This window comes from Fulmarus glacialis, unplaced genomic scaffold, assembly GCF_000690835.1.
Source record: "Fulmarus glacialis isolate BGI_N327 unplaced genomic scaffold, ASM69083v1 scaffold32927, whole genome shotgun sequence".
NCBI lineage: Eukaryota > Metazoa > Chordata > Aves > Procellariiformes > Procellariidae > Fulmarus > Fulmarus glacialis.
Window position 1 is genome coordinate 1,250 of NW_009221853.1, and position 11,672 is coordinate 12,921.

An 11,672-nucleotide genomic window follows, 5' to 3' on the forward strand; every position below is an offset into this window, starting at 1 on the left:
GGTCATCATGGAGTGCTATGTAAAAGTCCAGTCGTACAAATATAGCACAAAAAAGTAGTAGTGCCAGATAAAGAGAGAGCCCCACTTACATTTTATACCCATAAGTAAAATCTTGCATCCAAAAACAGTTAGCACCAGAAGTGTTGCAAATTCCGGAGGCTGGAGTTGGAAATATCTGAATAAACACTTTCTTCAAAGCCTTTGCATAGCTGCTTTGTGTGCACATCAGCCTGTGATCCTTTTTCTCACCCTGTGCCCTGCAGATGTACCCTTAAGAGAGCTGTTGCTATTAGGCTCTTTCATTTGTAAAAATGGAGGTTATGCAGTGAATTAGGCAAGTATTTCTGGTGGCACAAGGAAGGTCTTTGGGGGCCTAACTGAGAACTTAATTTTCTCTGAAATGGTAAGGAAGCCATCTATGCAATTGCCTAGCTTAGCTAGTGCATGTGTGCCTGTATTTGAGTGTGTGTGCTTTGCTTTCTGAGCCCAGGAGACATGAAGAGCAGTGCTTCAGAAGCACTGAGAGCTGCCATCTGAAGCTGACTGGACATGTGCTTTGGACAAGAAGTACTGTTACATGGCCACAATCAGGAAAAGTGTGTCTCACCTCTTCACTGGGCACTAGTAGATATTTTTGACAATTCTGAGCTGCAACGGTCTCTGTTTCTAATCCGTAAATTGGGACAACTCTGCCACTCCTATGAAGTCTGAGGTGTTCAATGTCTCTGGCCTCTGAGCATCCCTCAGACAGGATAGTGGTCTTGTCATACAAACCATTAGAGGAAAATGAGCAATGGTTTATTTTTGGCATTTTACAGCATGCAATAAGTAATGCTGAAAGCCACAAGCCCAGTGAGGAGGACTGAAAGAAACACCTGAAAAATGGCCAATTCATGGCATGGTGTAAAGAAGTTGGGCAAAATGTGTTATATGGTCTTCTAATAAGACGCTTACACAGTATCTGAGCACAAGTAGACTGAACTATCTTTGCACAAGCCATTTTACTTACAGTATCCCCCAGTCTTTGCAGTTGGGGGAAATCTAAATCTAAAATCCTAGACCACCTTTAGGAATGTCATTTGCTCACTCTGTACTTCGGTACTTTTAAGTCTAACACAATGAACCATATTAACTCTCGCATAGACCTTTAGATCTAGATGGCCAAAGGTCTGCCAGTTGAACTATTGGTAGAACTAGCATCCTCTTCTCGCTCTTCTCCCTTTCTGTGGGATGCGCTGACGCAGGAGTGATATATGAACACAGGACTCCTGGGTTCAGCCCCAGAGCAGGAAGTCTTCCACCTCTTGGGTTTCCACTTTGTCTTCTAGCACCTTCCTTACCCCCTCAGTCCTACTGCTAAGCCTTCAACAGGAATAAACCTTCGCTAGTTCTACTTTAGTTGAATTACTTAGCATTGCTAGGTGGCTGTATCACCTGACCATTGTTCATGTTTCTGATTACTGAAAAAAGTAGATGAAGCACAAGAGATAATGAATTAGTAATATAAATGCTGTCCCAAAGCTTCTAAAATAAACTTTCATTCTGCATTCCATTTTGCTGAAACAGGTGCTTATCCCCCACGGGAAACCCCACTGGAGACAAGAGCATGGCTGCCATGAAGCTTAGACGTGATTGCATGTCTTCTGCAATGACAACCAGTTGTCTGCTGTAGAAAGTGATTGCATGGGTTCACATCCATCCCAATAAATTCAAGAGTCCTTTCATAACCCACGGAAAAGGATGGTGGCTGAATTGTTTCAATTCAGAATACTCTAAACCCCTCATCTATGTTCATTTCTACTGAGGGAGGCCAATACAACAGGCATATGAGAATCATTTTACTGGCACTAAGAAGAAATTCGATAGCACTTTTTAATAAGCAGATAAAGAAAAAATACCACATGCTTCATTGTTTTGGGAAATCTCTTGGTGCTGCTGAAGTGGTTAAATGCCACAAGTGTTTCATAACCTGAGTTCAACAAAACATCTGCAGTCCTGATGCCACTGCATCAGCTCCTGCAGTTTGGCCAACAGTAGCAGGAAGAGAGACTAATGAAGGACTCTGGGGAAGGAGCAGTATCCAAAAGCAGATGAGGGCACCTTTTTATTTCTACTCTTCAAATCTCTGAAGCAGATCAGCTACACATTTGAAAACAGAAGAATGCCCTCATTTGATTTTGTGATACAGCCCAATCTGCATTTTCACTCTTACCTGGCCTCTTCGAGTCTCACAATTGTGAAGATAACTCAAGTGATAAATTTTCAAGTTCAAGGAGGCAAAATTCAGGTACTTCAGAAAAAGCTGAAAAGGCAAACAATGAGATTGAGTGGAATGCAGTAGCAGCCTCGTGTATACTGGATTTCATAACACACCTTTAGCAACGTCATGGTAATTCCCCTGGATAAATGCTTTGCTTTGCACTGGTGTGAGATGAGGCTTATCCCACTGTAACTTCCCTGAAGGATTTCTGAGATAAGCATCCTCACAATAAGCCTCTTCTGTTAGAGGGTGAGTCCCCTGTAGGGAAAAGTGGAGCTTCACTAAAGCAGACATCCCTAGTGTAGAAGAGTCTGTGTTAGATGGCAGAAACAACAACTGCTTGATAGAAACTGAGCTACTGACCACTTACTGTTTCATCAGAGCTGGTGAAGTATGGGCCGTTCAGCTTATTGATAGCCAAAATGACAGCAACTAAATCTTTGCCATTCAGGATGGGCGTCGCAAGGATGCTTTTCGTAGTGTAGTCGGTGAGCTCATCAACAAATGGACTGAACTGGGCACACTGTTCAATAGAGAATTTACAAATTAAGCATTTTCCACAATATCTGTAGTCTTAAAACCAAGTCAAAGCACAGCCTCTTGACGTAAGCTGCCTAAGGAAAGTTTTGCTTAAAAAATTATTAAAGAGAAATGAATTAGCAGAAAATTGGCCAAGGTACAGGTGATAAAGCTAGTATTGAGAGAACTGGCTGTGGTTTCTGACTGCAATATGTGTACTTTTTCACTTTTTGCAAAGATCTTGCAAATCATAAGCTTTAACATGTCAAACTCTGTCAGAACAAGGAGGCTCTCCACTGGTCATTCTCAGATCACTGACATCCTGGAGTATCTCCTCCATCCTTTCCTCTGACTTCTCATTAGCACTGTGAAGTGGGTACAGCCAGTTACCACACAGCACTGTGTAGCCACAGTTTATAAATTAGTGCTGTCTGGTACAGTCACTGGGAGGTTCACTCATCCTCATTTTTCTTCTGCTTTTGCCTGGACCCTGAAGCTCCTGTCGGCTTGCAGCCTTCATGAAGCCATCTATCCCTTGTTTCTCTTGAAACTGTTTCTCCCAGGCATTCCCTGCCACGTTGCTGGGCCTTTGTGCATGGGATGGTAGATGGTAGGGAAGGTATCCCAGTGGAGGATGCAGCTGGCACCAGTGGTGTGTGCTTCCTGGCACCCTCCCCCTGCCTCTGAGAGCAACCCACCCGCTTCTGCCCAAGGAGCATTTTGGCAGCGGTCGCAATGTGCAGATAGCACCACTATGGATTGGGCTGCCCAAGGAGTCGCCCATGAGGGAATCACCATTCAAACCACTGGAAGAGTGCTAGGTCAGGCTGTAGGGGAGCACAAAGGGAACTCTTCCAGTTGTTCCTTATGTGAATGTCACTGTCCCCCTCATCCCAAAAGAAAACAAAGAAGAGAAAGGGTCGTTGGGGGAAGGGAGATGGCCCATCACCTTGCCTGCACAGGGCCTTATTGACACCATCATCACCTGCCAATAGTAGGTGAGTGCAGGGATGGTCTTGCTAACCGGAGATCTTCTCCCTGCTCAGCTGAACAACTTGTCAGCTACAAGTCCCTCTAGTTGGGTTAGAAAAAGCCCCACAGCTCTGATCATATTAAGAAGGCTTGCACCAGAAAGAGTAATCACTCCCTAATGCACCTTCTCCCCATACCTCCCCCACTGCTGGCCTTCCCTGCCAATTGGGGTAGACCAAGCATTTAGCCTCTGGGTCTCCTTCAAAGGAATTGCCTTTCGGTAATGCCTGAAGGCACTAGAGTTGGAGTGCAGCACTTGGCTCATAGCACTGAAATCCTTCCATATTCTTGGAGAAATGTCTGAAGCCAGAGAGCTTTAAAAAGTTTAAATCACATTCTGATGCTTCCTCCCCATCGCCCCCCCAGATGCTTGCAAAACTAAATCAATGTCTCAGTATGTTCTGTGGAGGATAAGGAAGTTTTTCCTGAAGCATTTGGATATGCTCGTACTGAGCAACAAATGGATGGATAAACAGATGGTCTTTTTGCAACGAGCAAACAATAGACAGAGTAATCCCAAATGCCATATTTGGGTCACATGGATTTTAGTTTTATACCTATGATTAGAACAAGCGGATTGTTATTGCTGCCATTCAGGTTTACATGATTCAACCCAGGAGTATGGGCAGTAAATATTGTCATGGAGGCATAAAAATAAAACATTAAAATTCCTTGGATCCCTCCTGGTATTGCAGTGTGCAGTGTTTGCTGAAAGAGGTTTTTTTTGTCAAAGTTTGTCTCTTGCTGCTTCTGATGAAGATCACCCGTACACAGGTTGCAGTTAATCCACCTGCTCTGAGGTCCGCTCCCTCTGGTTGATAAAAATGCCTCTAAATGCCCTTGGCCCAAGCTTCATAAGACAGCAAACATTTTTAAATGTCATTTGTGGTGGAAAACCCTTTCTGGACTCACTGTAAAGGATTTCTCTCTCTTTGCCAATTGCTCATGGAATATAAATGTGTGTGGAAAATTTCACATGCATTCAGTGCAGATCTGACTGCACCTCACTCTCTCTTCTCTGCTGGACTAGATGTGATTTTTTTTTTTTAATTAGACAGGCAAGGTGTGACAGTGCACTTGTTTGCAGGCATTAACACCTAGTGTAATTAATATGCTTAGCTTCACCTCACTCCATAAATTAAATTGGAAGCAACTTACAGACTTGCTACTGGTGCTTTGGTTTCCACTGCACAGCTATTACACTGCAAGAGGTTTGACCAAGCACTGAGATGCCCTGCTGCCTCTTGACCCCTTTGTACTAGTAAGCATGTGAGCCTTTCTTCTACCGAGTGAAAGTATAAATGGCAAACCTACCTCACTGACATCCTTGATGTTCATGGTTTTCTTGGTTTGCGCAACGTAGCCCACAATGCCTATGTCCAACGGATAGACAATCTCGCAGTCTGGGGAGACCAGGCATTCCTCCAGGGTGCTTCCCTCTTGGATGTTGAAAAGCCTTGTTGCCAGTTCAGGCGTGCCATTTCTCTGCCTGTACATGAAAAGACTACAGCGGTCAGCGTGAATAAGGGACCTGATTCTTCTCAAGGTCTTGAAAACAACTTTCTCCATGTTGATGCTTTCTTGCATGTCTTGAATCAACTCAAAAAGGATTTCACTCTCATTGCTATCCCCGGACTCTGTTCTTAGTTTCTTCTCAAAGTACTGCTTGGCAAAAGCAGGGTTGCCATCAAGAAACTTCTCCACGTCGTCTTCACTAATGCTCATTGTGAATGCCCTGGGTCTTGTGGTAGGTAGTAGTCCAAAGACGTGGTCTATGCGAACAGCACTCTAATTTCTGATGTAGTTCCTAAATTTTTGTAATAGAAGATGCTGCTTCTGGAATGACCAAGGGTGAGGTAACACTGCAAAGAGAGCTTGTCATCAGGAAGAGGTATTCCTTTATAGTGCCGAAGGTGAATCTGTGGGAGGACAGATCTTCTCAACCAAACAGATTAGATGACCTCTACAAGAGCTTTGGGTCAACTTTCTTCTTCTTAATCTAAATGCAAACAAAACCTGAGTACTCACAATATCTGAAAACGCTCTCCTTTCTCTTCATAAGCAGAACGCTTACTGAAACAATTATATTAAGGCAGCAGCAACAGGGAAAACTGCATCTCCTAACATTGAAATAAGCTCTTTAAAGTCTAATTAAATATATACTGCTTGGGCCTAATCCTTGGCTAACAAGGTGAGCATCTTATTATTTCTGCTCTCCCAGCTCCCTGCGGTAGTAGGAAGTGCATCCTTCACAAAAGAGCACAGTGATCAGAACAAAAATAGTGAGGTAATGCTGCTCTTTCAGGGCTCCCTCTAATGTTGCATGGTTCTTTATCTGCTGTTGTAAGGGTTGTTCTCAAACAAAAGCACCAATCCTGAATGCTTTAGTTCAGGATTTGAACGGAATTTGCAAGGTCTGTGGCCTTTTCTTTTTGCTAGTAAGAACCAGGACAGGAAAACATGCCTCTTAGTGGCATCCCTTTAGGAAGGAATCTGGAGAGCTTCAGGTTGGGGTGGCTGGGTGGAAACATTCTGAGGAATTATGGGAAGCCCTGCAGACAAAAAAAAAAAAAAAATCAAAACACCCAGGAAGGTAGAAAAATTTCCCTCATCACTATCAGTGGAGAAAGGGTGGGAATTATGGCTGTGAGGGACAGAAGTTGTTTCACAGCAATGAAGCCACCATGCTGTACAAACAGTAGGTGAGGGTCAGCGTCATGCTGGGAGGCAAAATGCCATGGAGGCCACTACTCTTCAGGGGAATTAAACAACGCACAAGGTTTTCTTCAGTGGGGAACAGGGTTAAGTCCCATCCACTGCATTGCTGGAAGATAACCAAGGCTCACCTGCTCAAGGAGTAAAGGTCCAGGCTGCCCGTCCCTGTGAGCATTGGCACTACTGCCACGAGTGGTGCAAACCAGCCCAAACGTGAATGTGGGTGCTTGGGAGGAGGGTGACAAGAGAAGGAGCTGTGGTGGCAGTGTTAGAAATGCTTATGCAGGTGGGTCTGGAGCTCAGGAGGGGGACCAGTGGGGAGGGTCTTGGCTCCCATCAGCAGGGAGGACAGAACAGATAGCTGCTGAAACAGGAGGTGACCACCCGCATACAAAGGCATGGGAGTATAGGGGAAAGGAGTTAAGAGAGAAAACTTTTCAGAAGATCGCAGGTAAAACAGTGGAAACTGAGACAAAGCTCTACAAATTTATTATTTATAATTCCATTTTCTCCTATTCCCTCTTTCAGTTCTCTGGATCACTGGAGATGCAGTAGGAAAGTTGTTGGGTCAATTGGTTGAATGTCTCAGATGCCTTTATGGTAGCCTGGCAGAGACTTGCTCTTGTAATTCTCATAGTCAGGATATTAAAATAGAATTATTGTTCAAGAAGGCTTGACGGAGGTGATGTGTGCCAGCGGTGCATGCACTGCTCCAGCATCTATGTTCTATTGGAAGGACAAGGACCTGTTCAGCACTAGCATGGTGGGCCTCCAGAATGAGGGTGGATGAAGTCTTTTTGTGAGCAATAAGCAGGACTGTCCCAAGCACAGGACTTGGTGGCAGTGGGGAATTTTAATTGCCTGACATCTGTAGGGATGGCAATGCTTCAGGTTGCACGCTGTTCAGCAAGGTCTTGCATGTTGCACCAGTTTTCTGGGTACAAAGGGTGGCAGAAAGAGCAAGAAGAAATTTTCTTTGGTTTTGACTTGGAGGCATGGGAAAGAACTAGCTGAGAGGTGGGAGACAGTTTAGGTGAGTGAGACCATGAAATAAGTAAATGGTAAATGGTAAAAACAGGCCATTTTGTAAATTATGTGCTCTTGTTAATCTTAAGCAAGAGAAAAACAGATGGAAAGTGTGTAAGTATGGTGAAATTATGGAAGATGAGTATAAAAATACCATGAACGAGTGAAAATGGAAAGTCTGAAAGGTCAAGATCCAAAATGTGATTAAATTAGGAGGGAATACAGGGCAATGAGCATTTTCTGTTATCATACTGGGAAAAATAGGAATATCAAGGAAAGTATTGAAGAACTGGAGTGCTTAGGGGGTTGTGTGAAATAACCTACCTCTAAGCTGGTAATGGCTTTTTCTGACAATTAACTGAGGATCTTGTGAGCTTCTGAAATGCTGGGAAAAAGTAGATGTAATGATTTTTTCAGCAAAACAGGAAAAAGGAAGAACTGGAGAATTCCACAACAGACCGCTTTAAATCTAGCTTCTGAGAAAATACAGGAACAAACATGTTTCTGTAAATAACTAGAGGAGATAAGTAACAGCCAATGTGGTTTTATCAAGAGCAAACTGTGTCATACCGGCATATTTTCCTCTATGCCAGAGTAACAAGTCTGTGGACAGAAGGAAAGTAATGACTGTCACAGCTCTTGACTCATGAGGAAATGACACGCAAGATATTCTGTCTCTTAAGGTGTGGGCTTAGATGAAATAGTTAAAAGATAGTGGCAAATCTATTTGGAAGATGAAGTCATTGTTAGTAGCTTGCTATTGAAATGTAACAACTTCTTGACTACGATTCTCTACAGAGGCTGTCTTAGATGTAGAGCATCTCAGAATTTCCACTTATGGGTGGAAAAATGCATGTTAAGCCAGCGTATGAGCTGCGGTCAGGTGTCTGTAAATGTGTTTGAGCACCATCTTAAAACTAGATTGCAGACAGGTGTGTACAGGAGAAGAGGACTGGAACTCACCAAGGGTGCGTGGAAAACCCTACTTATGTGGAGAACAGTCACCTGGTGAATTCATGGGGATGAGTCACTATCTGGGCTTATCACAGGCTGAACATGTGTCAACACTACCAGGCAGAAGGAGGTGTACATCCATTAGGATGAACCTTCTGTTGTATAACAGATTATGCCAGGTTGTACTAAACAGAGCTGTCACCTGGAAGACAGTGGGAAAATGTGACCTCTGAGGAAAGACTGAGGTTTGTCATGTCTTTTTGAGTCATCAAGTCAGTCCCCAATTGTATAAAAGGCTACTGCTAAGACAAAGAGAACAGTCTACAGTCTGTTCTCCATAGTCATGTAGGACAGGAGATTTCAGATCTGCCCTGAAAGGGCTTCCACAACAGGGGGAAGAGATGGCTCTCATCTTATCTTAGATAAGTAACAGAGACACCACCCTTTTTCCCAGTGAACGTCTCTTGTCATAAGTGATGCACATGTAATGACATCAGCTTGCTGGAAGTGGTATGGGCAAACAATTTCTTACAGCTGGCGGGAAACCCATTTTTCTGTGGGTCCAGCCTCCCACAGTCCACGGCCTCTCAGGCCAGTTATATGTGAGGAAACCATTGCTTGGACACCAGGGAAAATCTTAATGTGCAGCAGTGTAAACTTGCCAGATGGGAGTAATTTTATTGATGATTAATGCATGATGAAAGCTGGAGGCATCTTTCTGCTTTCCACAGCCTCCACCCCAGTATCAACCTGGGCCCGTCCAGGGTACAGGTAAAGTACAAGCCTTGTTTCATCCCACAATGATGGGGAGGAAAAAGGACTGGGTAAAGTAAAATGAATTTAAAAACTTGCCAGGGGACTAAAGAATTTTGGACTGTGGTATCCCAAAGGAATAAAATTTCCTATCACCTGGACTTTGAAGAAGGTCTGAAGTGAAGTGTAGCTCCTCTTACAGTTTAACATACCATGAGACACATTTCCTTGTACCAGGCCAGATTTGTGGAAGGAAAGAAGTCTCCTGGGAGCTCATAGCCACTTCCCTGAGCTATTTCAATGTCCAGGAATCAGGCTGTGTATGAAACGAATATCACAGCACAGAGCTATACAGTCAGAGGATGTACTCAGGATGCCCTATGTCTGAACAGAAGGTCCTTTGGGCTTGGTAACATATGATGTTTTCCAGGCTGTATGGCTTCACTCTTTTTGTATAAGCTGACGTAAACAGGTTTGGTGGCTGTATTCAGGGTATGCAAATCGTTGTACACGCTTTTGGGTTGTGATTTGGGAGCTGAAAAATTGCAAACGGGTGAACTATTCATATTGAATCGAAGTTGGCACTCTTTTGGATCCACGCCTCCCAGATATTTGCACTTTGTTTGATATGAAACGTTCTGTTCATTTCAAGATAAATGTTTTTGTTTCGAAACATTTGTAAGAAAAACAAGCAGTGTCCAACAATGACACTCCAGGGTCAAAATATGAAAGATCCAAGCTCAGTTCCTTCCTCTGCATGCAGGATTTGAAATTTAACAAGATTTTCCCTTAACAAGGGGAAAGAATAAATGTCCTATAATACTGAAGTTTATAGCTGCAGAAGCGGAGAAACTGAGGCAATATTGATTAAGCCAAGCTAGGGCTGTATACCTGCAGTGCAGTTGAAACCACGTAGGAATGGTGGGTGGAAATCTAGATCACCTGTGGAAAGGGAGCCAGTGCCAGAGCAAACCCCTTGGAGCAGGGTGGTGGCTGACGTACCCAGAATTTAAAGCATGATGCAAAGGCTGCAGGTGTTCCCTAGGCCTTCAGGGAAACTTAGGTGGCACCATGAAAGCCATTGCTGGCATACCAATAATAACTGAGGTGAATAGAGTCTAAGCTTGCAACAGGATAATGCTGTTTGATTGGACTTAGGCAGACAATGGAGGATTTTGGAGGAGGATGAGGCTGCTATTTTAGGAAACTTGCACTAGGTTGTCACACAGCATAATAATATCTGAGCACGTGTGGTTGCACACATTGTTTTTTAAGAGCTTTAAAACTGAATTGCAGAGTTGGCGTAAGACCTCTGCCTTGTTGGGCATTGGCAGATGTCCTTTAAACAGTGTTTCAAATGGAAACCTCAAATGCTTAAGCTGCCCTGAAGGCTTGGCTAGTGGCTGGGAAAATAAGACAGAGTCTCTGGGAATAAAATTCCTCCCCTCCCAACAACTCATATCGTAGTCTCTCCCCAGTCCTAGGATGGACGCTACTAAAAACTCCAACTGTGAAGTAAAATCATCCAGCTGACATGGTGCAAAACGTACTGCCCAAGAGAAGCAGTACTGTTAGAGCCATTTATGGGACTGTGTCCGAAGCAGATGGTGCAAAGCAGAAAGGGTGATGGCAAGCGTTGGGGATGTTAAATCTGAAGATGCTTTTGCCCCTCCTTTATGGGAACAATGTTTTCCTCCTAATCAAGAGGCTGTGTAGAGCAGAGCTGCAAGTTACTAATTTGATTAGACATTATCCTTATAGGATGCTGTATTGACAGCTACACTCAAACCTTTCTGGCCCACTCATCCGTTGGCATAACGAGATTGCAGCTTATCTGATTTACCAAGTAATATTCTCATGCCACCTGATTGTATCCAAGAATAAGCTTTCCTGACTGGAGCCATGGGAGCCCAGCGAGGATCAGAGACGTGTCCCTCACCCCTCCTGGGCCAGGGTCTTCTTCTGCCCCTGAAGTCCTGGCCACTCCTCCAGCCGCACACAGATTGTCTCTTGCCGCAGGGAGGGCTCGTGTGCAAAACCTCAGGGCTCTTGCTCAGCATCTTCCCCTGGCCTTTCCTTCCCCTCCGCGGCTGGCCGGTACCTTTGGATGGCACCATAGCACGACCCTGCCACCTGGGCTCTCGCCCCGGCGCCAGGCACTGCCGGGGCCCCATTCCCGCCTGGGGCCCCAGCTAGCCGAGACACCAGCTGGGGGGCAACCGCCACCGCCGGCCGGCACCCGTGGGCAAGGCGGCTGGAGCTGGACGAGGGGCGGAGGGCAGTCAGGCAAGTCTGGGGAGTGTACAAAATTGGGGGAGCAGAGGGCAGGGCTGCCCTTCAGAGGAACCACAGGGGCTGGAGAAACGGGTACCAGGAACATCCTACAGCCCAGCCTGGGCGAGCAGCGGGGCCC

At 44.8% G+C, this 11,672-nt stretch overlaps 1 protein-coding gene across 1 annotated transcript in view; it reads right to left on the bottom strand.

Annotated features, from left to right (window-relative positions):
• Positions 1–5,693, bottom strand: part of PDE6B (phosphodiesterase 6B, cGMP-specific, rod, beta) — a gene marked incomplete at its 3' end in the record, with an annotated part of 6,045 nt that extends 352 nt beyond the window's left edge. Inside the window, exons 1-3 of the mRNA XM_009581264.1 lie at positions 5,126–5,693; positions 2,631–2,783; positions 2,213–2,302 (exon numbers count right to left, since the gene is read on the bottom strand). Of these exons, the coding sequence (XP_009579559.1) occupies positions 2,213–2,302; positions 2,631–2,783; positions 5,126–5,536 (654 nt within the window). The remainder of the gene's footprint in view (positions 1–2,212; positions 2,303–2,630; positions 2,784–5,125) is intronic.
• Between the last annotated feature and the right edge of the window lie 5,979 nt (positions 5,694–11,672).